The sequence below is a fragment of the Drosophila suzukii genome, chromosome 2R (assembly GCF_043229965.1).
Source record: "Drosophila suzukii chromosome 2R, CBGP_Dsuzu_IsoJpt1.0, whole genome shotgun sequence".
Classification (NCBI taxonomy): domain Eukaryota; kingdom Metazoa; phylum Arthropoda; class Insecta; order Diptera; family Drosophilidae; genus Drosophila; species Drosophila suzukii.
The window spans coordinates 5,456,438-5,483,139 of NC_092081.1; the positions used below are offsets into that span (position 1 = coordinate 5,456,438).

The 26,702-nt window shown below is 42.3% G+C and overlaps 1 protein-coding gene across 13 annotated transcripts; it reads right to left on the reverse strand.

Annotated features, from left to right (window-relative positions):
• Positions 1–1,138: 1,138 nt before the first annotated feature.
• tn (tripartite motif containing protein thin) lies at positions 1,139–26,057 on the reverse strand. Of its 13 annotated transcripts, none has more exons than XM_065863938.2 (14): positions 25,706–26,055; positions 23,319–23,416; positions 19,006–19,146; positions 17,637–17,772; positions 15,271–15,413; positions 13,724–14,974; positions 12,177–12,191; positions 10,163–10,866; positions 6,333–6,611; positions 4,400–5,197; positions 2,385–2,544; positions 1,887–2,027; positions 1,669–1,745; positions 1,139–1,602 (listed from the first exon to the last, which is right to left on the reverse strand). In XM_065863938.2, the coding sequence occupies exons 3-14, from the start codon at positions 19,138–19,140 to the stop codon at positions 1,389–1,391; spliced, it is 4,053 nt and encodes a 1,350-aa protein (XP_065720010.2). In that variant the 5' UTR covers positions 19,141–19,146; positions 23,319–23,416; positions 25,706–26,055; the 3' UTR covers positions 1,139–1,388. The 13 variants fall into 13 exon arrangements, with proteins under 13 accessions (XP_065720010.2, XP_036669739.3, XP_036669746.3 ...); XM_036813844.3 differs by having other exon boundaries at positions 13,688–14,974; XM_036813851.3 differs by lacking the exon at positions 12,177–12,191 and having other exon boundaries at positions 13,199–14,974; positions 25,706–26,057.
• Between the last annotated feature and the right edge of the window lie 645 nt (positions 26,058–26,702).

Here is a 26,702-nt window from a genome sequence, read left to right on the forward strand (position 1 = left end):
CATTCCGCACACCCATAATTTAAGCGTACTTTCTATTGATGCGCAATGTTGATTAAAATGTTGCAACTCGTATTCGCTAATTGAAAGGCGAAATTGTCGCATTTCAAAAGTAATAGCCGGGGGATGTGTGTGCATGCGAACGTGAATTGCCGGCTTTGTCAAAGAATATACGTCTAGTCAATCAAAGGTTAATTGCAAATTGTTGCAAATCAAAGAATTTTATTGTGGGGTGCGGATAGCTGCGCAGAGGGTGTAATGTGGCAGTTGAAGGGTGCCATAAGTTGTAGTAAGTAAGCCATAAAGTTTCATCGCATCTCGAACGCACACCCACTCGCACTCACATGCATTTTAATCACATAAAACTCACTTATCCCGGCAACATTTTGCGTCATTTGTAAGAGGCAAGTGTGAATAAACGGGAAGTGGAAGATGAATACGAGATCCCTTCGGAAAGAAGGGTATATTAACCAGAGGATAGTGGATTTGTTTAAAGCAAGAATATTGAAAAAATCTAAGATCATTTAATGTGTTTTAAAGGTTTGACATTTTAAATAACAAATCAAACAGCAGATACAATTATTTTGAAGTTTCAAATAGGTTTTATATTATTCGCGACTGGTTGGGAACAATCTAGAAATACTTATTTAATTTTTCTGAAACATAAAGAGTATTTAGACTGCCCGACTTGATTTTAGATGAGTTTCCTTTTTTTTAGCGCCAGCACATTTTCGTTGGAGTATTTGTACTACACACACGGCGTATGCGCAACATTTGCCAGCAAACAAATTTATGCGGCAACATATAAATCCTGTAACTGTAGCTGCCACAGTTGTTGCCACCAACTCGGTGGTTGTTGCTGTTGTTACACACGCCATACGCAGCTGGCAGTTGGAGGCAAATAGTTTATGCGAAGAGCTCCCAAAAAAGTTTCCAATTTGCTGGCACAGAACATCTTAATTTAATAAAGTGCCCCGGGGCAGGGAAACTGGGGGTGGGGGGGATGATGCTGGAGTGGGCGGCGGATTTGGAAATTGTTGGGCTGCACGCAGATAAATCTCAATTAGGGAATACTTGAATGCAGCAATAAACAGTTGGGCCCCCATTCAAAATGTACGTATATACCGAAAGGAAAAGAAAATTTCGTTCACTCAAACTCTGACGAGTTTTCGCTTTTTTTTATTCAAAGGTTTCCTTTTTTTCCTCTAGTTTAACAAAAAGTTTTTCGATTTTTTTTCCGCTTTTCCTCATTGCTAATTGACACAATTTCTAGGCATAGAAATAGAGGCAATAATTGCTTTGGCACGTCGTAACTAATAATAATTAAAGAGAACATAAAAAATCAAGATGAGATAATGCAATGGGTTCTCCTTGGGTATCGTGGTTTCTGATCAGAAGACTTGGACGCGGTGGTTCTCGCGATCGCAGACCAAGATGTTGCCGTTCGACATGATGGCCACGCCCTCGAGTCCTTTGAACTCCGAGTCGCCGGAGCCCCAGGAACCGAAGGTCTTCAGGAAGCTGCCGTCCGGATTGAAGATCTGAATGCGGTTGTTGCCCGAATCGGCCACGAATATGTAGCCCTGATCGTCCACGGCCACACCGCTGCAAAGAAGGATATCCCCCGAGTTAACACTTTGTCAATTAAAGCCGGCAATTCGATTTGCTCACCGTGGAAACTTGAACTGGCCGTCGTCGGAACCCTCGCCGCCCACCGTGGACAGGACCTTGCCGTTCACGTCGAAAATCTGCGGATGCGGAAGAGGTGACAGCGGAAGGTCAAATAAATTTCGAATGAATCTCGATGGCGAGCATATTTTAATTAAAATTGTTCACATGGCCAGACAGGCATGGAAGGGAAGGGAAGGGAAGCGGGGGTGTTGGCTCACCTGAATCCTGTGGTTATTCGAATCGGAAACAATCACACGATTCGTATTCGATACGGCTATATAATGCGGATGCTCAAGTTGTCCCTCGCCACGGCCGCAGGAACCGAATTTGCCAACGAAGGAACCATCGGATTGGAAAACCTGACGAATGCGAATATTCGATATAAGTTTGCAAATTGAAATGGGCAGGAGCACTCCAAAGGATGGACCATGCCGGGCGGCTACACAAAAACTCGCATGTATATATATACTCCAGTTAAGCCCATGAAAATTGCTGCCCTGGCAGGAGGTGGGTGGTGCAGCTCGAGTGTGACAAATTGGGCACGGCTCGAGCCAACTCCCCACCTGCCCAGCTGCCCAGCTGCACACCTGCCCAGCTGTCCCACCTGGCCCACTGAATATATAAATATTTGCATGCAAATCGAGATTGAAGATGGAGGCCAGCTGAAAAAGACTGCGGACGGGATGGGGCCCAAATGGGCGTGTCCCTCGCCTCACCTGCACTCTGTGGTTCTCCTTATCGCACACGTAAATGAAGCCGAGTGCATCGGTTGTTACGCCCCAAGGATAATTGAATTTGCCATCTGCGGTGCCCTGCGATCCGAAGGCGCGCAGGAATCGTCCTTGCGGATCGAGCACTTGTATGCGATGATTGTATCTGCAATCGAGAGAAAGGAGGTGCACAGCGGAGAAAGGTTCATTATTATCTCATTAAAGCTAAACACACAAGGTTTTCATTAAAACTAGCCTTCTATGCAGAATTAATTGTACGAAATATAATAGTTAGCCCTAAAATGAATATGTTTTATGTTGCAGATACTTTACCCTACTTTAAACTACTTGGATGGTCATATATTATATTTAAAGCATAATATATATATGTATACATCTGCAACCATAAATTAAAAAAAGGCTCCTTAATGTGTAACGTTTCTAAACTTTTAGATATAAATGGTTAAAAAAACAGAAATTATTTTAAAAGTACAGATTGGTAATTTGAATTCCCATGAGGTTTTCAAGGGATTCATCACATTGATCTCACATTTGGCTCAGTGGAGGGGCCAATTTATGGGGCCATCAAATCGGCGAATTCCCCCGTTAATTGTGAACCGGGCCAAGAGAGATCTCATTACAGGTCCCGGAAAGAAGATTCGCGGGTCGCCAGCCAAAGTGCGACGCCTTGGCATTCCAAGGCGCAGGGCAGGGGTCTTATTCGCTTTTTTGGTTTTCAGGTTTTCAGTCGTGGGTTCCAGGCGGTGGGTCTTCGGGTGGGGAATTTGTTCAGGGTGGGCTGATGGGTGCTGGGCTTAGGGATAAGCCGCTTAACGTGCAAAATCAAAGTTGACTCGCACAATGAGGATGCCCCCGGCTCTGGGTGCTTAACGAGATTTTGCGTCAAACAATGACAGCGCAGCCGGAGGCTGGGGGTTAGGATCTCGGGAAACACTCGTAAAAGGTTGCAGATAACATGTGCAGGAGCGCCGAAATCTCGCACTCCGCCCGGCTGACCCGGCACATGTTTCTCATTAACGCGGCTATTATGCGCTTAGCCCTGCCAATTAGAGGCGGAGCTAGGAGCTGGGAATTAATCATGCGCCTTTGTTTCGACTTAATTAAAACGGAGAATGACCACCAGCAGATGCTCACCCGGTCGTAGATAAAGTATCACCGTCAAAAGTAGTCAAGCCCATATCAATTTTTTATTTTCTTTACCCTGCTTTTGGATAGGCTCACTGAAAGCTTAAACGAAGGGCCCTCCACTCAAAAGAAAATATTCAACTCATGTTACAAAAAGGTACGGACAATTTTGGATTCTATTACATAAAGTAAATATTTTGATTAACCTTTTATTAACAAAAAATAAACACATTTTTTTTATTTTAAGCAAGAGTTGTAGAGTGCAAAAATAGATTTTTTTAGCCTAATGCTATTAAAGGATTACCAAATTGTCAATATTATTAAGTAACTTTATAATTTGGTTTAGCTTTAACCTTCAAAATTAAGCCAATAAGCCCCTTAAACTATATAAGCAAGCAACCAATCGTTATAACCGAGAGGTATAAACTTAGTCTTTCTCTATGTTTTAAAACTTATCTGGGTATCTTTTTTTTTAAACCAGACTTTTATGAAAAAAGTAGAAAATAATCGTTATTTGAGATTTTGATTTAAATGAATCTGAAATTATCGAAACATAAGATTTTTATTTTTTTATTTTTTTATAAGTAAAAACAAAAAGGGTAATATGACTCAAATTATTTGAGAATACTGTATTTTGATGATTATCACAATTAAGACTTTTATTTTCCATAATAATTAAAAAATGAACGACTATTTGTGAGTCGTGTTCATAATCTGATAATCGTTACGGTCCTGGTGTATATGTCATAAATCTTTTTCTTATCCAAATTAGTTAATGTTAAAAGCTTTTGAAAAGATTACGAAAATGCATAAAAATATTATATTTTTTTATAGAGAGTGCGCTGATTAGAATGTAAATATACAGTTTGACTCACCTGTCGGCTATAATGTACTGGCCGATGCGGTTCACGGCGACGCCGGCAAGGCAGTCGAACTCGCCCTCGCCGCTGCCGTACTCGCCGAACTCCTTGACGAAGATGCCGTTGGAGTCGAAGACCTGGACGCGGTGGTTGCTGGAGTCGGCGACCACGATGCTGTTGTCGGGGCCGACGGCCAGGCCGCGCGGCCACGTGAAGGATCCGGGCTCGCTCCCCCGGCCCCCCAGCTGGAACAGCTGCTGGCGCTTGCGCAGGTACACCTGTTTAGGGATAGTACCTGCCGCTCCGGTTATACCGGCTGCTGCCACTGCTGCTGCTACCGTAGGGGACGTAGGGGAGCCTAGCCCGTTTTTTGACCCGTCGTCGTCGGAGGAGGCCAGCTCGTTGGCCTGCCGCAGGGGCAGTCCCAGGCTCAGCCGTCGCGAAACGTCGCTGGCGGTGCTCCGTCCGCTGGAGCCGCTCATGCCGCTCGTACCGCTCCCGTAGCCGTGCGCATGCGACGACGCCGAGGACGCCCCCGCCGCAGAGGAGGACGAGGTGCCCCCGTGCGTGTCGCGTGCGCTGCCGCTACTGCCGGCCGAGTCCTTGCTGCCCTTGTTACCGTACTTGTTCTTCAAGTACCGTGCCCAGGAGCTCAAGGCCTCGCCGTCCTTGCTGTCCGTCGCCGAGCTGCCGCCCAGGCCGCTGGACCGCGACGATCCCGCCCCGCGATCGGTGATCGGGGAGTTGTCCCGCGACTTGAGGGCGTGGGAGGAGCGGCTGCGGGCCAGGTCACTGCTTCCATAGCCGCTGTACCTGCAAAGGCATCTCGATTAGCAAATGGCACCGGGCACAGGCCCTCAGGGATGGGGTGAGATGGAATGGAGTCGAGTGCTCTGGCTGATTTCGAATATATGAGGCGCTTTCAACTGAGCAAGGGGGTTTGAAATAACATCAGGAATATGCATACTTATCAATATTTTAAAATTGATACCATAGATATATTTGAAATTAGCATCCCAGTTCTAATGTTATAGCTTACAGAATCTATCAATGGGTCACATTATGTTAAATAATAAGCAAAGGAATATGTTTGGTTCATCTCATATATGATTTTCTTTCCACTTTAATGGGTTTCATTGCTGAACTTTTAGAATGATACAGGTAATTTTATTAACTCTTTAAGCAATATAACTTTGGAATGTTATAGTCTTCGAACTTATTCCTCGTAATGTAATTGGGTTAAAAATTAAGTTTATAAAATAAATCAATTCATAAAGCTTTTTTATGCTTAACAATTTTATGATGATGATAATCAATAAAATTACTGAAATTTCCATAAACATAACTATAGTTCTGAGACACAACCTTTCCAAAATATTTATTTTTATATTCCTGATCTTAAATAACACCCCTCTCAGTTTTCTGATCTAAATGGGACTGGTGCATGAAACTAGTGCTGCGTATGTACAGAACGATTTAGAGAAGGGGCAAACTTCTTGGTTGATTTCCGGTTAATTTCGGTTAATTTAAGAACGCGCAGAATTTTGTTTCTTCCTTAACCACAAGTAAATGACTAATAAACCAAAAAGTACAGAAAATAAGAAGAACAAAAAATAAATCCAAAAGTTGAATTAGTGTATGGTGCAACATAAACGAGAACGAAACGTGGCGAACTTCGGACGTGGCACGCACAGAAACTCAACTCAAAAATTAAAAAAACCATAAAAACAAATGTAAAGTAAATTTAAATGTAGAAAAAAAGATATAAACCGGGGGACAGCACACACGCACAATGAAAGCCCCCAGCGCACGACAAAATACCATCGGCGGGAGAAATAAATGTAAATGTATACTATATGTACAGCCGATAAATAACCTATGTACAATTTAGGGGGCAGAGGGCAGGGGTCAGACTGGGGTCGCTATATAGCTGCTGTCTCACGCGCACCTTGAGGCCAGGTAAGCGGACGGCGAGACCGTGGTGGGGGACACCGGCTCATCCAGATCCTCGTCGTCGTTGCCGAACTGGTGGGACGAGCGGCTGCGCGCCAGCCGGGTGCGGCGCTCCTTCATGGCCAGGTACCGGGAGCGGCCCGTTCCGTAGCGACTGTCCGAGTCGTCGCCGGTTCCGGTGGCATCCTCATCGAAGGAGGCGGTGGGCGTGGATAGCGAGGGTTGCGTTACAATGGCGCTGCTCTTGCTCTTGTTTAGAAAGCGGCTTGTGTAGCTGCAAAAATGTTGATTCGGTTCGGTTTTTGGTTTGGTTTGGTTTGGATTGATCTACGCCCTTGGGTGTTGAGTGTGTCTCTTTAAACACATTACTCTAATTGTGTACTTTTGACGTAGCTGTTGCTGTGTGTCTCGTTTCTCGTGATTAGTTTTAGACTTATCCCTGGGACAACCACCGCTTAATTAACTAACTTTTAACTGGCTTAGGTGGATGCAGGCCGCATTTATTACCCATTAAATTCTATTAGAGTGTAGCAAACCCGAGCAGAAAGTTTTTAATTAAATTCACATTTCGCATTATCGAAAGTTAAGCAAAGTAGTTGGGGAAAGTTCGGTTAAGTACGTAAAATTATGGCGCCAATAGGTTTCCGTGTCTGTGTGTCTGGGTGCATGTTGTGTCGGTGGGTGGTTGGGCGGGTTAAGGAACACGTAAAGCAACAACTACTACAAAAGATCAACGAGTACGGGGCACAAAAAAACACATAAATTAAATGCTTAAATCTAGGTGAGTACGGGTGCAGCAAACGCAACGCAAATGGGCCAAATAAGCCAAAGCAACAGGCAGCATCATCAGCGGCCCACAAAAGCAGGCAACACTTTTTGCCGCTGCTCGATTTTCCAAAAAAATTGCCACTGCATATCTGTTTACACGGCTTAATTGCCAGCGATAAAAAGCAGTTTAAACGAGTGGAAGCTATATAGTCAAATGCGTCGACCATCTGATACCTGCTCTTATTTTTTTAGTTAGTTTATTTTTCATAGAATTCCTATCGTAAAAACTGTGAACACATGCTGGGTATTAAATTAAGCCCAAATTAATGTACTTTTCCGGATGATTTTATCATGTTAATTTGGATTCGGCTAAATCGCTTTCTTTTTAAGGGAGCCTGCTTTAAGGGAAAACGATTAGCCAACAAATTGGGGCTTAGTTTGGGTAAAGATATAAGTATATAGAGTTATCATATTATTAAAATGGTTGTAAGCAACATTAAACCTTTTGGAAACTGATTAACAACCGTATCGCTCATATTTTCACATGTAATACATATTTTTTAAGTATTTCCAATTTATAACTACCTTGGGAACTCTCTGTAGAAATCACTGGTAGGAAACAAACCTACTCGGCTCTAAGTGGCCCCAATAAAACTTAAAGTATATGCAGCTGGAATCTGGCTTTCTCGTGTAAAGCATAAATCCAGCTTCTGTGCGCTAAACAAACACCAGGAATAAACACGGCAGTGATAAACAGACTGACTGATGGACTCCTGGAAAATATATGCTGGCACTTGGACTGATAGCAAATGCCAATTTATCGCATTGTTCCGGGAAAGTAGGAGAAAGTAAGAGAGAGAGTGGGGATGATTAAGTGGGGGGTGGGGCGGAGTGCGGAGTGCGAAATTGGCGGAGGGACTGTTGTAATTACATTACGCTAGATTTGTTGCAGGGCAAAAAGGGTTCGGTGCTTGTTGTCGTGCAAAAGTAAAATTAAAGAAGTTTTTGTCGCCCCGGCACAAAGGACTCGCGTCGGGCCTGAAATGGGCGGCATTGATCCCTTTGAAAAGGGTATTGACAGAGGGACATAAAGGCGGAAAAACAGAAGGGCGGGCGGACAAAAAGCGAGGAGTAAAGTTAATTTCCAGCCCTTTGAGTGGCTCTTTGAAAGGCCCCATCATCACGACTCTATTTGCCCATTGAAGGTGACTCCGAGTACTCCGAGTGACTTGGCGAACTTGTTCCTTTTTATTTCCAGCGAACATTCAAATATTTAATCAATAGGGTTAAGCACTCGTTTAACATGAGTTGGCTTAGTGGGTTAGGCGGGGGTTTTCAGAACGCATTCATCGTTACGGGTTAACAAACAATTGAACTATGAATTGCATCGAATTGGAGTCGTTTTGGCCTGAGTTTCGCATATATAGTATATATATGGTGTGTGGGGCTAGACATCGGTGAGTCGCTTTCGGTAACGAGCCCGGCTGGGTCTGCTTATGTACGGTATGCTAAAGGGCAGTGCACTGCAAAGATCGTTTTATAGAGAACACAAGAGAAAGAGAGTGATAGAACGGTGTGTACTGTGTGGGTTTACCTATCCGGGAATTGTGTGTGTTGTGTACTATGTGAAGGTTATGAACTTGACAATTAGACGCCACACGAGGCGTATGAGCAACAAAGTGGCCAGGGCCAGGTTAATGCCAGCGCGGAGCACTTGTACAAAGCTGCAGCGGTGAGATACAATGGGATACAAAAGAGAGTCTTAGAAAGCACACATTAAACGCATCGAACTCGCTGTGAAACCAATCCAAACCAAGGCAAACCAAAAACAATTATCCATCAGGCATATCGGTTAAAGCCACTCTGCAGTCGTGTGTGCATATGTGTACCTAATTAGAATTTTTAATTAATAGCAGGCCTTCTTTTTACAGGTAATTCAATTAGTGTGGCGCAAAACGAGGAAAACAAATTACCGAACTGCAATGTTTGACACACACAATTTATTGGCCATGCCCATCAGATATGCATTAAACAGCAGTAGCTAAAAAGCTGTCACACGGAGAAAAACAACAAAATTCCCACGAGATTATAAACAATGCTGTCTGTTGTCTAAACGTATGGTGCAAATATTTGAATTGCACAAACATTCATTGATTTGATTGCATTTAATTTAAGTTATATGTCATTCATTTGATATGTAATTAAAAAACGAGAAATAGGTTTGTTGATTCAAAAATAAGTCAAGTTTATAAAGCTGTCCTGTTATAGGCTTTAAAAACAATTTGTTTATCCCTTAAAGATTTAAAAACCCCTGAGGCTGATTAATAAAAAAAAATAATCGTTGTTCAACTTACAGACAAACTATTTCACTGATAAGTCTAAAAATTGTTATTAAAAAGTTGTTGAAACTATAGTGAATTTTAAAATTAACATACTTTCAGAAAAGCCAACTTTTTTATTTAATTTAAATTTATTCCTCTGTGTAGATTTTGCATATTATACGATTTAATAACCACTTATTGTTCCTTTAAAGTATTTAATACCCATGTAGCTGATTAATAAAAAAAAGTAATCGGTGTTACACACAAACTATTTTACTAATAAGTCAAAAAAGTTGTTGAAACTATAAATAATTTTAAAATAGGCATAGTTTCACAAATGCCAACTATTTCATTAAATTAAAACTTATTCCCCTGTGCAGATTAACCATAGGTTGGTTTTTTTGCCTATTATAAGTTTCAATAACCACTTATTGTTTCTATAAAGTATTTAATACCCATATGGCTGATTAATAAAAAAAAAGTAATTGGTGTCCAAAGTACGGACAAACTATTTCATTAATAATTCTAGAAAGTTTCTGCAACTGTGATTAAGACCTACTATTCCATTTTAAATGGTGTATTTTAATCCCCTGTGCAGATTAACCATATGTGTGTGTTTTTTCACATTATCTGCTCGCCTCATTAGCCATGCAAATTAGTTCGGTTATAGAAACTACAAAATCACGAAAAAACGCTAGACCGTATCTCAGGTTGGGTTGGGGTTGGGTGGAAATACCTGCTCCCGGTGCCGCTTCCATAGCGATCTTCGCTCTCGCTCGCATGGTGCGGAGCGGGTACCGCCCGCGTGCGTCCGCTGCCGGCGCCGCTGCCACTCCCATAGCCGCTGCTCGAGGGCGTGGCATAGCTGCTGCGGCCCGCCGCCGTCGAGGAGCTGTCGTCCCGGGAAGCCCGCCGGGCCTCCAGGCGGTCCCTGTAGGATCCGCCGCTGGTGGAACTGCTCGCTGCCGTCGTCGAACTGGCGGCGCTGCTGGGCGTGGACTTGGTGTTGGTGCTGCTGCTGGTGGCACTGGTCTTCGCCTTGGTCTCCGGCTCAGATTCCGACTCGGACTCCGAGCTGGTCTCTTCCTCGCTGCTGGAACTGGACTCCGCCTTCTTCTTGTCCGCCGAGCCGTTGGAGGCATTGGCGGTACTATGTTGCGGCAGGAAGCGGCTCACGAAGGGCTTCTTTTCCGGAACCGCCGTGGTGTCCCTGGCAGTGGAGTACCTGGATGAGCTGGGCGCCTTGGCACTTTGGCTCGTGGAGTTGCTGCTGCCACCGGATGTTGCAGGTGCCGCCGCGGCTGCGGAGGCGGATGTGGCTGCCACAGCCGCCGCTGCCGCCGAACTGGCGGAGCTCTCGGTGGAGGCACTACTGTCACTGCTGCCGGATCGCTGGGTCTTCTTCACCGCTGCCACTTGGGCGGAAACGGGCGGCTTCGACTGTTGGATTGTAGGAGTGGGAGTTGCATCAGAGTCTGTGGCGCTGGCGGTCTGAGTTAGTTCATTTTCGGTGTTGGCAAGCGACGGAACGAGTAACGAATGCGATGCAGATGCAAAATATAGAGGTTTAGAGATAGAGAAATAGAAATGGCGATGCTGAGATGTAGGTTACTGATGGCTGAGTGTCTGGTTAAGTAGGGAGTTCTTTGAGAGCCTTGAGAGATTCTGTATGCCGTCATTGCCTTAAGAAATTCATTAAGCTCAATTTACAGTCAAAAGTTGCGGAGTGACTTGGTTCTAATAAAGCTTAGATTTTTCTGTTCCCTAAAAGATCTATTTGTAGAATCTCAAACTGATTCTGACCGTCATTGAAGTAGGTTAAAGTAGGTAAGTATTAATGAAAAAACAAAGCAAATTCTACGAATTGTCAAAAAATAATTTTGGTTCTTTAAAGACTTTTTTGCTTCACTACAGCATTTATTAAAACAGTAATAAATAAAATAAAACTAGGAAATGTTCATAGCTTACCCTGATGAAAGTGAACTAATGGTGGTGAAATGATTCCACGAAAGCGAACTATATTTGTTGAAAGTACTTTATGAAATACAATTTTCAATAGCTTTCGCTTGCAACCAAGGGCTATCGCAAAATTCGTAGAAATTACTAGCTAGCCCGGCAACCGACCCTTTTCATTACATATGATATTTCATCCACTCCCTTTGATGTGGCCCTAATTGATCAGACAACCTTTTCCTATTCCCATTCGGCAGATGCCAGCAGCAAGACAAATATGCAGCAACTGTGCATATGTCACTGTGGCATATATATATTTGTTTAGCGTGTGGTATACTCATTCACACAGATACGCACGCACACAGAGGCAGCTGGAAACATTGTTAAACTGACGGAAGCAGCCGCATCGCTGACATTCGCATGATGGCGAAATATTCGCCATTGAACCCGGCTCTGTCTGCCATTTTCGGGGGTCTGGCGGGGGAGGGGGCGTGGCAACAATGTGTGAATGCATGACAGGCGAAAAAAAGGATACGGAAGGGAGGGATCTGGTTTGGGGCGGAGAAATACATACACAACAGAAATATTTACAGCGGACATCAGAAATTGTAAACCAACAATACGGCAACGAAAAAATAAAGAATGGTATAAAAAGTATTTGAAATGATGAGAAAGAGCGCAAATATATGGGGAAACCAAGGGGAATGTCGCTTTGTTGATCAGGGTCTGCGGTTTATTCAGCTCGACAGCATTTGCCAAAGAAATTTAGTAACATTTAAGCAAATTAACATCACTACCACATCGTTTGTCCGCTTGCAAGAGAGAATCGCAGAGATATGTAGATACAAACATAGAGATAGATACAGATATAGAGAGATAGAGATAGAGAGAGAGAAAGGGAGAAACAGAAAGATTTGAAAGAAAATACTTGTTACATCAAAGGAATTTTGTAATTTCTGGTTGCTTTATTGGCTTTAACTTTGTGCAGTCTCTAACTAACGATAAGGTAAAAGATGTTAAACTACATAAACAAAAATATATATATATAAATATATTGTACAATTCTGATGTCCGAGCTTTGGGCCGAAACTTTGCCTTGCATTGCATTCAGATTATTTAGTCAGGGCAAAAGGTTCTGACCCAAAACAGCATTAGGTGAAAGGCGCTCACAAGACAATAAACGTAAGTAAACCAAATGGAAATAATAAAAAACAATCAGAATAAATAAATGAAGACATGACAGACTTAAGGTACACATAAAATAACAAGAACAGAAAACCAGGTGGTAAATCAAAATAAATAAAAACCAAACAAAATGGGACAAGTTCGGGGGTAATGTTTTGGTTAGGTAAGATTAACAGTAAAAGTAACGATAAACAGTTAAGTTAAGTGGCTCTCTCGACTGGATCGACAAAGAAAATGAGAACACTTACGGAGCGGAGGGGAAGTGTGAACGATGGAGCACAAATAAAGAACGAAGCACACATGGCGTATACGCAATTATCGTTTTAAGTTGTTTCGGCGGGATTTTGCAAAACACAAGGGTGAAATACTGAGCCAGGCTACAGTGACAGCGATCTCATCTACATATTCTACACAGTAATAGCTATCTATGCGAAAATATATTCAATCTTAAAATGTCTACTTTGAGTAACATTGTATTTCTACGTAAAGAATCTTCTTGTCTAATTATAACTCGATTTCATTCTCACTTTGACCAACTCTTTCGTTGTTCTTCTATGATATATCTTTTAATCCCCGGACCTTATATCTCTAAATGATCTCAATCCTCCTCTTCATCTTCTTCTTCTTCCGTGACCTCAATCTCTTCTTCTGTGTACTCTTCTTCGTCCTCTTCTTCTGGGCTTTCTTCGGTAGACTTATCTGTTTCCTCCTGGGGCTGCTGACTGCTTATGTGAACTACTTGGCTTTCTTCGACTTTTTGTGTCAAATCATTTTCGGGTGGTAGTACATTGATCACCGGTAAGTTCTGAGTCCCTGTTTCAGCCACTCTTTCTTCGTCTTCCTCCTGTTCTTCTTCACTCTCGGTGTCTGTTACCTCGTACTCGGAAGAGGATTCTTCCTCCTCCGTTTCTTCGGAAGACGTGGGCTGCTGAGGTTCTTGTATATTGAGCAGTTCTGAGTGAGCCCCTTGTACAGATTCTTCCCGTACATTAAGCGATTCTACAACTTCTTCAGCTTGTTCTTCCCCCTCCTCCTCTTCCTCCTCCTCCCCCTCCTCTTCTTCACTGTCACTGCTTTCACTGGCCACGCCTTCTTCTTCTGTATTTGCCTCATTCACACTTACCTCGGCTCGCGTCGCAGGTGCCGCACTATTACGCACTGGAGACGCCGCCTGGTTGGAGCTGCCGTCGCTCTCCTCGCCGCCTCGGTTCTTCAGAGCCGTCACCCGCTGATCGCCGGCGGTATCGCCGCCACTCGACGTGGCGGACGTGGCCGCTCCAGCCGCCGAAGATGGGGCGGCGTTCTTGCGCTTCTGGTTAGCCTCCTCGTCGGCGGCAGTCTGCTGGTTCTTCTGCTGCTGGCGCTGCATTGCCGCCTTCTGGGCCTGGATGGCGGCTTGAACGGCCGCCTGGGCTGCCACCGCGGCATCCGACTTCTTCTCCTTCTTCTCCTTGCCGATATCGGCCAATCGCTGGACAACCCGGGAGCAGTCGCTCAACCGGATGATGCCGCTCAGCTGGCCGCGCGACACATCCTCGCTGTCCAGGACGCGATCCTTGCGCTCCTTGAGCTCCTGCTGCCGCTGCTGCTGCTGCTGCTCGCTGTCGGAGTCGTCGTTCTGGTGGGACCGCACGAATCGCGAGCGGAAGCGGGAGGACTTGCCCGCCCTGCCTGAAGAGCCATCGTTGTCGTAGTCGTTCTCGTAGTCGTAGTCCCCGCCACGCCCGTAGCGATCGTTGTTCGCCTGGGTGGCGCTGCGCTGCGGGCGTTCGCCGAACTTGCGACCGCCCAGCACGGGCTCGTCGTTGTAGCCGCTGCGCTCCTCCTGCTGCCGGAACTGGGTGGCCAGGCGGTGGTCGCTCTTCGACCGCATCAGTCCCGGTTGCAGTGCGCTCGGAGGCGCCAGGTGGGAACTGCTGACCGAACCGCCACTTGGCGTCGAATGAGGCGCTATGTTCAGGTCCCCGAATGTGGCCAGGTTCATCACCAGCTGATTGGGATCTATGGAGACCAGGAACCGCACGCGCCTACTGTAGTCGTTGTTCTCGTACTCAAAGTGACGCAGGAACTCCACCGTCTTCAGGAAGATCTCCTTGGTGTCCATAAGCTCGCAGTCATCCCACTCCACGGTCTCGTTCATGTACTTGTCCACTGTATCGCAGTTACTGCTGATGTTCGTGATCTCCAGGTCGAGGTTCTCCTTCAGGGTGGTCAGGTTGCGCAGCTCCACGGCCAAGTAGCGATCGATCTCGCCCTTCAGCTGATCGGAGCGGTCCTTGATGGCCTTCGTGATCCGCTGGTAGATCTCATCGATCTCCTCCGTCACGCTGATGGCGTTGGTCTGCAGGCTCATGGTGTTCTTCTCGATAATCGCCAGCGAGTCCTGCAGTCGGTGCAAACTGCGACGGATCTGCGATGGGAAGAGGTTTTTGGATCAGTAAGGGATACTGGCATGAATTACGACTAAAATGTTTAGAATATAAATTACAATCGGATTAAAAACTATGAATACATAAAACTGTTAAAATCTTTTTTTGGTCCATATATGGTGTTTTGAATTCCATGAAATGATTTTAAAGAATTATTTTGATGAAGATTTTCCAAATTTATCGGTATTTATAACCTTTCTTCCTTTAGAGAATTGGGCTCATCATCAAATTATTTATATAACACTACAACAAGTAAGTCCTTGCCATTACTCCTCACCTGTGAGTTGAATCGGGTGATCTCTCGCCGCAGAATGTCCATGTGGGCGCTTTTGCAGTCCTCGCAGATCTTTTTCTCGCAGTGCGCACAGTGGGACAGGTAAGCCTTTTCCGAGCAGACGCCACAGCGCTCCATAATTTGACCTGGAAGGGGCAGAGGGGAAACAATTAGTAATCACTACTGGCAGCCAAAAAACACATCTTCCAAAAGGGCATCTGAATCGACTTCCTGCCTGCTTGAGTTGGACAATAAAATGCCAAGTATGCCGACAGCAGCAGCTCATCAATTTGCACTCTAGGCAACAATGTCTTGCCACATGCCTGGGATACCAAGTGGGGGAGTTTGGAGGTGTGGGGATGTCGGGGCGGATGTCTGTTGCATTCACTAATGCGATTTCAAGAGCACGAAATCAACTGCACCTAAGCGCCAGTTATGCAGCTATACTCGTGTGCATATCTCTGCACCGAGAGGAATAACTTTGTCGCAAATGTAAGTCAAGAAAATTGATTTAGGAGAAAATAAAAAAGACTTTGGGGGTAATGATGCTTCTTAAAGCCAATAGATTAAAAAACATAGGCTTCCTTTCAGTAACTTGTAGTAGGAAACAATACATTTAATTATACAGGTCGGCAAAATACGTACATTTTCTTAGCCCAAGACTAAACGCTACAAAATCTGTAGGGATTTTATCTATAGATTACTATCCTAAAGCTAATAACTTTCAATCATGTCACAGATTTAAAAAAATTGTGGTCAAAGTACCAAGTTTTCGATTTTAAGGCACTTGGTTCGGCCCTATAACAACTAACCCATATGTTGCCCAGAACCAAAATATAGCTTGAAGGATACTTTACGATCTATGCTTCTTTAGTTAAAGCGATTTTACTAAGTTTATTTTTATCACTTTTTTCACAGACAAAAGCTTTGTAACAACACTTTGAAAAAGTAATAAAAGTAATAAAATGGTTTTTAGAATATTGAACAGTTGCAGAAGCCCAAGAATCACAAAAAGTTAACAAACATCATGATATGTTAGTAACAGCCCGATATCGAATCATTGGGAAACCGGATATCTATTTCTTGAAGAAAGCCATGATTTCAGGAAGATTTTTCCTTGTGCCCTTCGCCTTGTGTGCCACATCCCTTGGCAAAGGATCCTTCGGCTCGTTGGCGATAGGATGCCTTCGCTGGGGCAATGCAAATAACGAGCCTCAGCAATGGGGCTGCAATGCAAACATGGCGAGGAAGATGTCTTTCCTGCTGCACAGTCCCAGCTTGAAAAAGTAAACTTTTCTGCATCAATTGCTGGCATTGGCAATGCCTGATGAACAGTCCCCAGTAGCTTTCCCAGCTTTTCCAGCTTGACAATAAACCAGCGGGGGTTGGAGGCACTGGCAGTACTTTATGCCAATAGTTGGCTTCTGTATTTTCTCGTTTAATCATATGGAAAAGTGAATTTGCAAATTCCACATGAAAGTTGTACGAGTGCTCGTTGTCCCTGCTATATCCATAACACGAAAAGGATTCCTTTGTTTCACACATTTGCATAGCCCAGGAAATTCGTGATGCAGACAAAAAATCACCATTTCGGATACACAGTAAATAATACTATGACTCTTAAAATGTTCCACTTTAAGTATCTTTAAGGGCTATAATATCTTTATCAAAGTACTTTTTCCTATTTTATCACAGAAGTAAAGTCTGTTCCTTGAATCTTTCCTAGATAATCTCAAGTTTCCGTGTAAAAAACATTCAACGTCTTATGCTTTTCCTAAGTATATGTACCTCATTACACCGCATTTTCTGTCGGTGCGATGGTTTAAGCCAAGAACTTTGTCTGCCTTATTAGCTCACACTTGATCCTGATTGCAGCTCGAAAGTTGCAAGCCATTTGCATATTTACCCACTACCATCAAGTTCTGTCAGATAGAATTGCGTAGTCATGCTTAAGAGGCGGTTGATCCACAATTTGGTTGGCCCAAATGCAAATTGCTCAAACGAAATCAATTTGGCTTTGCTTAGTTTTAATTGCTATCAGATGGCGAAAGTGTCTGACTTTTTAATTGGAAAGCCAAACATAATGGCGAATGCTAGTTTTTCGCCCTTTGTTTTCCGGCAGCATTCCTAACATTTTCCGCTTGCCGTTTTTAGTGGAATTTAATTAAAGTTACGTCAATGATTACATGGCAATACTTTTTATTAATATCCTCGTTGTTGGCCTTTTCTCTTTGTGCATTCAGTTTTAATAAATGCGAGCTAAGCTCTTTGTCAGTTGGAATTTACAGGCTAATATTTTATATTTATTGCCAAAGGATAAATGCATCGAAAACGCAACAAATAAACAATAAAAAGGCAAATACTCCTACCTGAAGTGGGATCGGGCAGTTCTCCGGTGATTTCGATGTGCAGCTCCAGGAACCGTTGTAGGGTGACATTCGTGGGAAAGGCCTGCACGCCATTGTAGGGTATCCGGTGTTCGGCACGACATTCCGGGCATTTTACCTGAATGATTTGCAAAATTATTTTCATTAGTTCGTACCTACATTTTTCTGAGTAATTTAAACAGTGTATAAAAGTTCTCTTATTCAACTATTTATTTCTGAAATAAACCAAGATTTATATCAGTTGGTCCCTAACATTCTAAGAGCTGTACGCAACTTTAAAAACCTTTCACATTTCTTTAGTTGCATGTGAAGGCATCTTGAGTGCGCTTTTTCATCTCCTGTCATCATCTTTTTGCCATAAAGATCAATTTCAACTTGTGGCTTTTCTTTTCGCATGACAGGTATTGCAACTCGCGGCTTCTCTCCCCACATAATTCTTCTTTTTTGGTATCTTTTTCTTGAGTTTGGCCAACACAATGAAAATGCTTACCAATTATTTGCGTGGCGCTGGCTGAAAGCCAAAACAAAATTTATAAATACATGCAGACTGAGGCGCTCTATAAGTAGCGCAGCACACAGATACACACTTTCGTATACTTGTGGGTTCATTCGAGCCTACATATATAAACGCCTTTCTATATAATTTTTCAACAAGATATCTACGCAAATGCGCCGCAAGCAACAAGATAAATACAACATTTTCGGGGGCGTCTTGTTGGGCGCCTTTTTGTTTTTCCACCCATTTTATTTTGTTTCATTTCCCTTGCGAGATTTTTAGTTAAGCAGTTACACTGAGGGAAAGTCTAGGAAGAAGTCATAATTTAAGTAAAGCATTAAATCACTTCAACAAAATCAAAAATAGACACTAAACAAAATCTAACTTAAAAAAACACGTTGAAATAAAGCAAGAACTACATAAATCCTGTGATACTCACAAATAAATTATAAGAAATACCAGAAAAGTAAATATATAACAAATAAAACAGAAATCAAAGTGTATAAAATAGTGTTAAGTGAATTCAAATAAATCTTATGGAATTAAAGAAAGTATAAGTTAAATAAAATCACGCTTATCAATGTCACTCCACATCGGTTGGAACATATTCAATTCAAGTATACTTTTTGTGAGTAACCCAATAGAAAATATTATGATACAATAAGTGTGATTGGTTGGCAGATTCTATTAAATTTAAAATTTTAAATTTTAAGCTATGTTTTTCTCAGTGTGCACCAGCGATGTATGACGTCGGCGGCATTATCCAAATTACCACACGCACACAACGGGCCAGGGGCCAGGGACTAGGGGCTCCATGCACTCGCACAGTGGGATGATTAATGATGATAGCCTTACCTGCCGTCGCACATAGTCCACCAGGCCCTCCATGCAGGGCTCCATGCAGAAGGAGTGCTGGCATGGCAGCAGCTTAGGGATGCGGTATCTGTCCAGGCAGACGCAGCACGTCAGCAGCTGCTCGAACTGCTCCATGGCTCACTGACATGAAAAGAGGGAGAACAAATGCAAAACAGTCATTAGACCTGATTCGATTAGACCGCAGAAAGCGCCGTCAATTTGATATTCATATCATTATAAATTCAGGACTCCCTGCCCCGCCCTGCCTAAGCTCATCATAAGTCGACAGACCCTCTGTCAGGCGGTAAGCTCCCCCGCAAAAAAGAAAAAGCCAGGAGAAATCCGATTCCCACGAAATTCTTGCATTTGAATGAATACACAACAGCACGGGACTCAGCCAGGCCCCAAAAGTCATACAATAAATTGACCATTTCGTTGTCGTAAGTCGCGAGCCGACTTCATTTGGCCCGGGTAAATACACTAAGCCACAAATCTGCTTATGGCTGCTTCATTAAAAGCGGCTCTGACAAGTTTATTTAGACGAACCCGAGATACTCAACAGTATCAGATGTTTGCCTTCCCTCTTTTTGCCTCATCAGCAAATGAAAACCGAGGAAAGCGACGCTTTGATATGAGAATTCTGGATGCTATGTGTGTCTCCGATTTCGCTGCACTAGACTTCGAGTATTATTTAAATGTCAGTCAACATTCTCACTAAATAATGAGAAATACGTCTTCATAATAGCAGCTTCAAATGATTGAGGAATTGTGAGAATGGGGTATACATCAGGACATTAAATTCTAAAAGGCTTCTGACGTTTCTGACTCACAATGAGAAACTAGAAGCATTATTCATTTATACGGGTGTGCTGCATTTCATCTAGCTGACGAATTTGCCAAATCTGACATATTTGCATTAAACGTTTCACTTTTATGATGTTTACTATATTCATGACGTGGAAATATAAATCCATTCTATTAAATTCGGCGGAAAAATAAGAAATTATTTTTATTATCACCTAATTGAATAAATGTGTAGGAAAATAACACAAATAGGCTTTCAGATAGGAAAACCCATATTTAAGTTGGTTTAGGATAAAGCTGGACTTATTTATTTATTTAGACTAAACATTTAATATTCGAGATGTGTAAACAAAATAATTTTATTGGAATATTGATCAGATTTAGATACACGATTAAGCCTTTAAAAACTGAACTATTTAAAATGGCCTTAATGGGCAACGTTATATCGCACTTGAATAAATGAATCCTAATGGTTTTATATTAAGCACAGCAAATATAAAGCAAATTCTTTGAGTAAATGAAACTGAAGCAACATTTCAGAATTATAAATCCGTTTCCATTGCACAATTTCATAAGCTACTTGCAACATTTTTGAACACTCTGCAATATCTTTCGCGCATTCGCCTTCCTTGTGGAAAAGGGAACATTGCTGGCCGCAGTTGAGATTTTAATAATAAAAATGACACACATTTCGTATTAAGAGGAAGGAAAATCAGGCAGCCGCGTATAGAAGTATAAATATAAATACGATTTCGCAGTTGCTGGCAATATGCATCGCGTATACGCCGCGTGTGTCGCGCACAAGAACCCGCACCAATGCGCACTTCCTGCTCGTAAATAAACACGGAACGTGGGAGGATGTAGCCATGGAACCGGTGCTCCATGTCCATGATGGCCACCGCTAATTGTCGTGCGCCTGTTTGCCATTATTGTCGTGTTTGGCTCGGTTTGGTATCGGATATTTAAAGCATCAATTTAATGCGGCCAAAAGTTCACAATGATGCTATCGCAAAAAGTGGATGTATGTGCGGGCTAACCGACATATGCGAACGAAGTGCAATTAACTGGAAAATGCGCTTAAAATCAAATTGAATAGAAATTGTGTCGCTCGCTCAAATTGTGCGTGGTGGATAAAGGCGGAAAGACCACCCCCCTCTTTAGAAAGTGGAGGTCCGTTTTTTGGTTTCGGGCGGAGTGCAGTGTGTGCTGCGAATCTAATTTAGCCATTGCATTTGTGAATCGCTGCTGAAAGGATTAAAATGAATGGCGAAAGCTGCTCGCCAGCATAATGAAAGCCACCAGAAGCCGGCATAACCATACAAAAACCCTACCCCCTTTTGCATTTAGTTTAAATGGGTAAGCGCTGGGAGGTCATTTGGCAAAGGGCTGCTGAAAGAAATCCCTGAAATACTCGCATATATCCCCGAATGCATTCGCAGGCAGTGTGAGTAATTTTCGGAAATATACCCACCCGAACCAATTATCCGTGAAAATGTTAAATGTTCTTGAAAAATTTGTGCTTTCTGTTTCCCTGAATTTCTGCGCTGCTCTTTGTTTTCATTCGAAAGCCAAATTGACGGCGACAGTTGTTCAATGTTTTGTTTACAGAAAGAAAAGACGAGAAAATCATTAACCTTGGGGGGGTTAAAATTAAGTTGAGTTATGCGGCAGGAAGCGGTAAATGGCCAACAGGAAACGGAAACAGGCACACACACACACTCACTTGACCCTCGGCAAGTTTTCTGCCAAGAGTAAAAACTTAAATGGGTCAAACTTTTCGCGCTGCTGACAGTTGGTGACAGAAAATCATCAACGCAAAGCACTGAAAATTGAAATCAACACAAATAAATTGAAATGAATTCGGTGAAATTTGGGTCAGCCGCAACTGAACAGAAATCCAAAAAATAAAAAAAAGAGAAAAAAGGGAAATACATAGAAACCCAACTCACCAATTGAAATAGGAAACTATTTGGCAATCCTTGCTGTTGCTGTCAAAGCGGCACTCGAAGGCAATCATAAAATGCAATTGGTTTTGGCAATGCGAGAATCCTTAAAACTCAGTCGTTACCAACTCGTTTCGGGCACTTTCATTAAATGTGTACAATCGATTTCCGTTCGCCTCGCTTTACTTTCTATAAATCTGAATCGGTGCGATTTCGTTTGATTTTTATATCGTATGTATATATTTTTTTAATTTTCGCTGAGCAAACGCGCCTTGTAGAATTCGATTGGAAATGTAAAAAGCGACTGAAGGCAAGTGAAAATTGCCAAGCACATGAGCAGTCTACAATATTTTAAATATATACAATCCGCGGCAATCTCTCCCGATTTCGCTGTGTATCTGCGGATACTTTATGTGTATATATTTGTATATATCGCCTGAAGAGAAGAGAGCGAAAGAAAACAAAGTGCGCGATCGCAAGACAAACGCAAAAATATATTCTTGGTTTCGTGCGTGTGTAAAAGTATCTGTACCTATAGCTGCAGCCCATTAATGAGATACAAAGATACAAACGAGTACTGAGTACTGAGTAATTCGCAGTGCATGCGAATCCAAAATGGAGTTCCCACTTCTGGACCTGGACATAGGCTACTTCTGGGATTATCCCAAAATATTTTTGTACTTTAGAATAAATACCCTTGACGTCATCAACTGAGCTGGTTTTCTCATTCGGACGCACGCCGGCGTTTTCCATCTATATCCCATTGCTGGGCTATTTGTGTGCTTTGTGTATCTCGCTGTAACGGGCCCTAAAAATAAATTTCATTGAAAATTGGAGCGAGCATCGCGAGAATTCGCCGCCCATCACCGCTTTCCCCGGAAAACTAGCCAACATTACGCCGTGCTAATTGAAAAGTTTTCACTTCGTTCTTGAAGTCATATGCAACGCGGGTAGTTAGAAAATAGTAGTTCTAGGTATACTGTTGTAAACCATTTTACAAAAGGGTTAAGAACATAATTTAAGATACAAGTAGAATTACAATCGATTATCATTACATTCTTTAGAATTTAACTAATCCTTGATGTGTTCTAACTAAAGATTGACAGCAATAAATTCTAATTCTTAAATATGTCAGAGAAATAAACATCTTTGACAAGAACAAAACGTCCATTTCAATGTTTATATACACAAAGCATCTCAACAAGATTTAACTTTTGCCTTTCTCAACCATTCTTTTTCCCAAAACTATCCAATTTCGGAGCTATTTCTTCTGTGCGCGCTTCTCAAGGTCAGAACTCCGTTTCTCTGGCTCTGTATATATCGCTCCATCTCCCCGATGAGAATGTACCGAAAATAGAAACTCACTAGCCCGGAATTCACAGACTGCAGTCTGCACTCCGCGGCCAGAAAAAGAACTGCACAGTATTTCGGGGCTATAAATAAACGGAGCAGACAGAGGAGCAGATGCAATCGAAACTTTTTGAAATTTTAGCTGCACTCCCAAGGGAAAACTTTAAACAACAAAGTAAGTATTGTGACGTTCCAATTTCAGCAGATATTACTTACGTTTAGTGGTGCTGTTTGTTTTTTGATTTCTTTTTTCGACTGTGGTATCCGAGGCACCCTTGAACGGGGCCTGTTCCCTTGGCTGTTAACTCTGCTGCCTGAAAATAAAAGATGTATTTTATTTAGAGGGTAAAACTATTGTCAGTGCCAAATTTGATGATTAATCGCTGGCGATTTTGGCCACAGAGTGTGTTTCCTGCACTGAAACGAGAGAGACATCCCGGCGACATCAATTGGTTCGGCCGCTATTTAATGGTCAGATCGATTTCGCTAAAAGCGGAGAAAGGGACACCGAGCCATTTACCTGGCCATTCACACGCTGCGCACAAACCGCACGCTGCCAACTCAATTATACGGCCTCAAAGGCTGCGGTAGGCAAATCAATAATGAGGTGGGGGTGATGGCCGGGTGGCTGGCAGTCGGAGATAATGAAGTCGGAATGCGCTTAAGGCCGCGACTGTGCATTGCGACAGATAAGCTCCTTGGCTGCACACACTTGACCGGGTCAACGAGTGGGCAGGTGGGGTCGCACACATGGCCCAGCAAGTTGATCATTTTAATTAACTCGGCTCGGCGCCGGCGAAGTTGCTTCCAATTAATGAAAACAATAAAACAATGGAAAACCAATTTCCGAAACTATAATGACGCGATTACATTCGGACTTCCCTGCAGGTAACGCGGAAATCCAATTTAAGAGAAATGGGCTAATGACATTAGCATGAAATGATTATATTAGTTTGCGGCTTACAAAACTAAAAAATTGCACATTGCGCATATTTAAACGTAATAGAAAATGAGCCAAAATTATCAAATAAAATGTTGTGACGTAAAGTTATTATACACTCGACTAATAAATACACTTTTGTAACAGGTTTTCATTTGAGATAAATACACTTCCTTAAATTTGCTCACACGTTTAATTAATGTTAATGTAATATTTAATTGAATATTGTACAACTGCAACTTTATTAAATATTAAGTATCAGTATCAGTTCTTTTAAATCTAATTTTTTCTTTATTTTGTATTATTTGACAAATATTTTGTTTCGTTTTTCTATTATTTGGTATATATACGCGTAATACATAACTAAGTTACCCCTAATTTAAGCTCAACAGGTGATTGTATAGGAAATAAATTGTTTTGTATAAGAATTACCCCTATTTCTTGTAGCATACACTGTTAGATTTTCGGTTATTTATAAAAAACCATGGCTATATTTATATCACAAAATGCTTTGCGCACTGTAAATAAAAATCCAAAAGTTTGTTTATCAAAAAAAAAAAATTGAAACTGTTTTAGCTTTATAACGAAACAAACGTAAATATTATTTTCCCATTAATGCAGCCAGATCCCCACTTTTCAAGCTGTTCTTAATTTAAGTTGTGAAAGTTGGTCTGTGAATTCGAGCACCTTAATCAAAAGTAGTTTAAGTGGGTATCTATGGCCGGGAAATGCAATGGCACTTCTTTAATGCAGCCAGTGACCTTGAACTTCCGCCAGGCTGAAGCACTCTCGAGAAAAGCGAAGGATGGGTGGTGGGTGGTGGGATGAAAGAAAGAGATGAAAGGCCGAGTGCTCGCAATATGGCTAAAAGGAAACTGGAAAAAACTGTTGCCTACTTTCGGGCGGGCCATAAATTCAAGTCCACACGCCTCTCTCACTTAATCTTCGGCACTATTTTATTTTTATATGTTTCGAAACGAGAAATTAAATGTTTCTTGTGAGAGGTGTGAAAATGAAAATAAATACACAGCGAAGGCACCGCAAACATTCCAAAAGAAAGCGAAGAAAGAGGAAAGGGAACAAGCAAAACCGAAACCGAAACAAAAGCAAACAAAGCAATCAATGATAAGCGAGCAGCGGGCAAAAGACAAACACAAATAGCAGAAATGGAAATAGAAAATCTCGGAAAATGTCGCTGATTGAATCGAACTAAAAATAAGGCAACGCGGCGTATGAGCAATGTGCGTCTCTGTGTGCGTGTATCTGTGTGTGGGCAAATTATTGCCATGCTTTTTGATGAGCTAGGCACACACACACACACACGTTTCTGCAGATATAACAGATCCTCATCTACATACATTTGTATACATGATTATGTCAAAATGTGTTAATAAATTTCGAGCGCGAAGCCGAAGAAGATGAAAATAATTTTGACAGCTTTTCACGAATTTTGGGAACTGTGGGAGTGCGCAAAGTGAGCTGTTGGGAAAACGGAATTGTGGGCCAGGTGAAATTTTCACGAGTTCCTTCTCTCGCCGGATTTTCACGCCTTTCCTCTCGTTTTTTACATAATCAGCAGCCATTGAATGCGTCGAGCTCATCTCCATTTGAATGCGCTTCCAAAACGGGTTTAAAACGAGGACGAATCCCCCGAACGACTCACTTGTGTTGGTCTCTCCTATTTGCTGATGGTTCGCGTAACTTTTGCAAATTTATTCGCATGCCTTGGCGGCAAAAGGACTTTCACTGACTTCACTTTCAATCTGGGGTTCGATAGGTATTTTCCCTGGATTAAACCAACACTCGCGACGCGATTACTGGTGCCTTCGGCTTGTATTTCGCACCCTCACGCACTGCGCGACAGGTGAAAGATCTATGGAGAGATCTTTGCACCCCACTAAGCACACTATCTATATGTGTATATATAGGTGGATGGGAATCGAACTGGGCTATAGCTATTATCGGCGTATCGGTCCGCACGTCCACTCGCGAGCGTGCCAGAAATGAAAATGAATGTTTTTCTCTGCCCGACTCTCGAACCGCTGATGATCAGCCGTTCTTGAGGTGAAATCTTATAAATATAACCTGAGGCAACAACAAAAGTGCCACAAATATTTCTGTGTCTTCTTCCCACTTTCACGTAGCACTTTTGTTGTCTCCCAGCTTCACCCGACCCCAACGAACCTGTGCATGAATTATATATAATATATATACCATACTTGTCTGTAAGAATTCATTTTGCTTTTTACAATGTCGCGCAGAAAGTCCAAGAGCGAATATATATTGGTAAATACGTACCATTACCTGTTATTGTTCTGGCTTATTCCGCAGTTTCAACATAAAGATTTTCACTTTTCCTTAGTCCAGAGGGAAAAGCTAAGGAAAAAGATCTTTGCCCACGCATCTTTCAGCCGGAATGATTCATCTCAGAATTCTCTTAAATATTTATAGAAATTAAAGGCGTTTATTGATACTTATATAGGAAAAGGAAATTGATGTCTTAACAAATATGCGGTTATGGAATCAAGGCAAATTGGAAGTGCTAAAAGGCAATTATACAAAAGAAAATTTATTAAGTTGCTGTACGGATATAAAAATCTTTATGATAGTAGGTAGCTGACTACCTTTATGTCTTGTATATGGATTTTTTCACTTTAATG

Coding starts and splice junctions, on each gene's coding strand:
- tn (XM_036813851.3), bottom strand. CDS start 19,140: ATGGAGCAGTTCGAGCAGCTGCTGACGTGCTGCGTCTGCCTGGACAGA. Junction 5,198..6,332: donor TCCGCTTACCTGGCCTCAAG/GTGCGCGTGAGA, acceptor ATGCCTTTGCAG/GTACAGCGGCTATGGAAGCA. Junction 2,028..2,384: donor AGGAGAACCACAGAGTGCAG/GTGAGGCGAGGG, acceptor CGCATTCGTCAG/GTTTTCCAATCCGATGGTTC.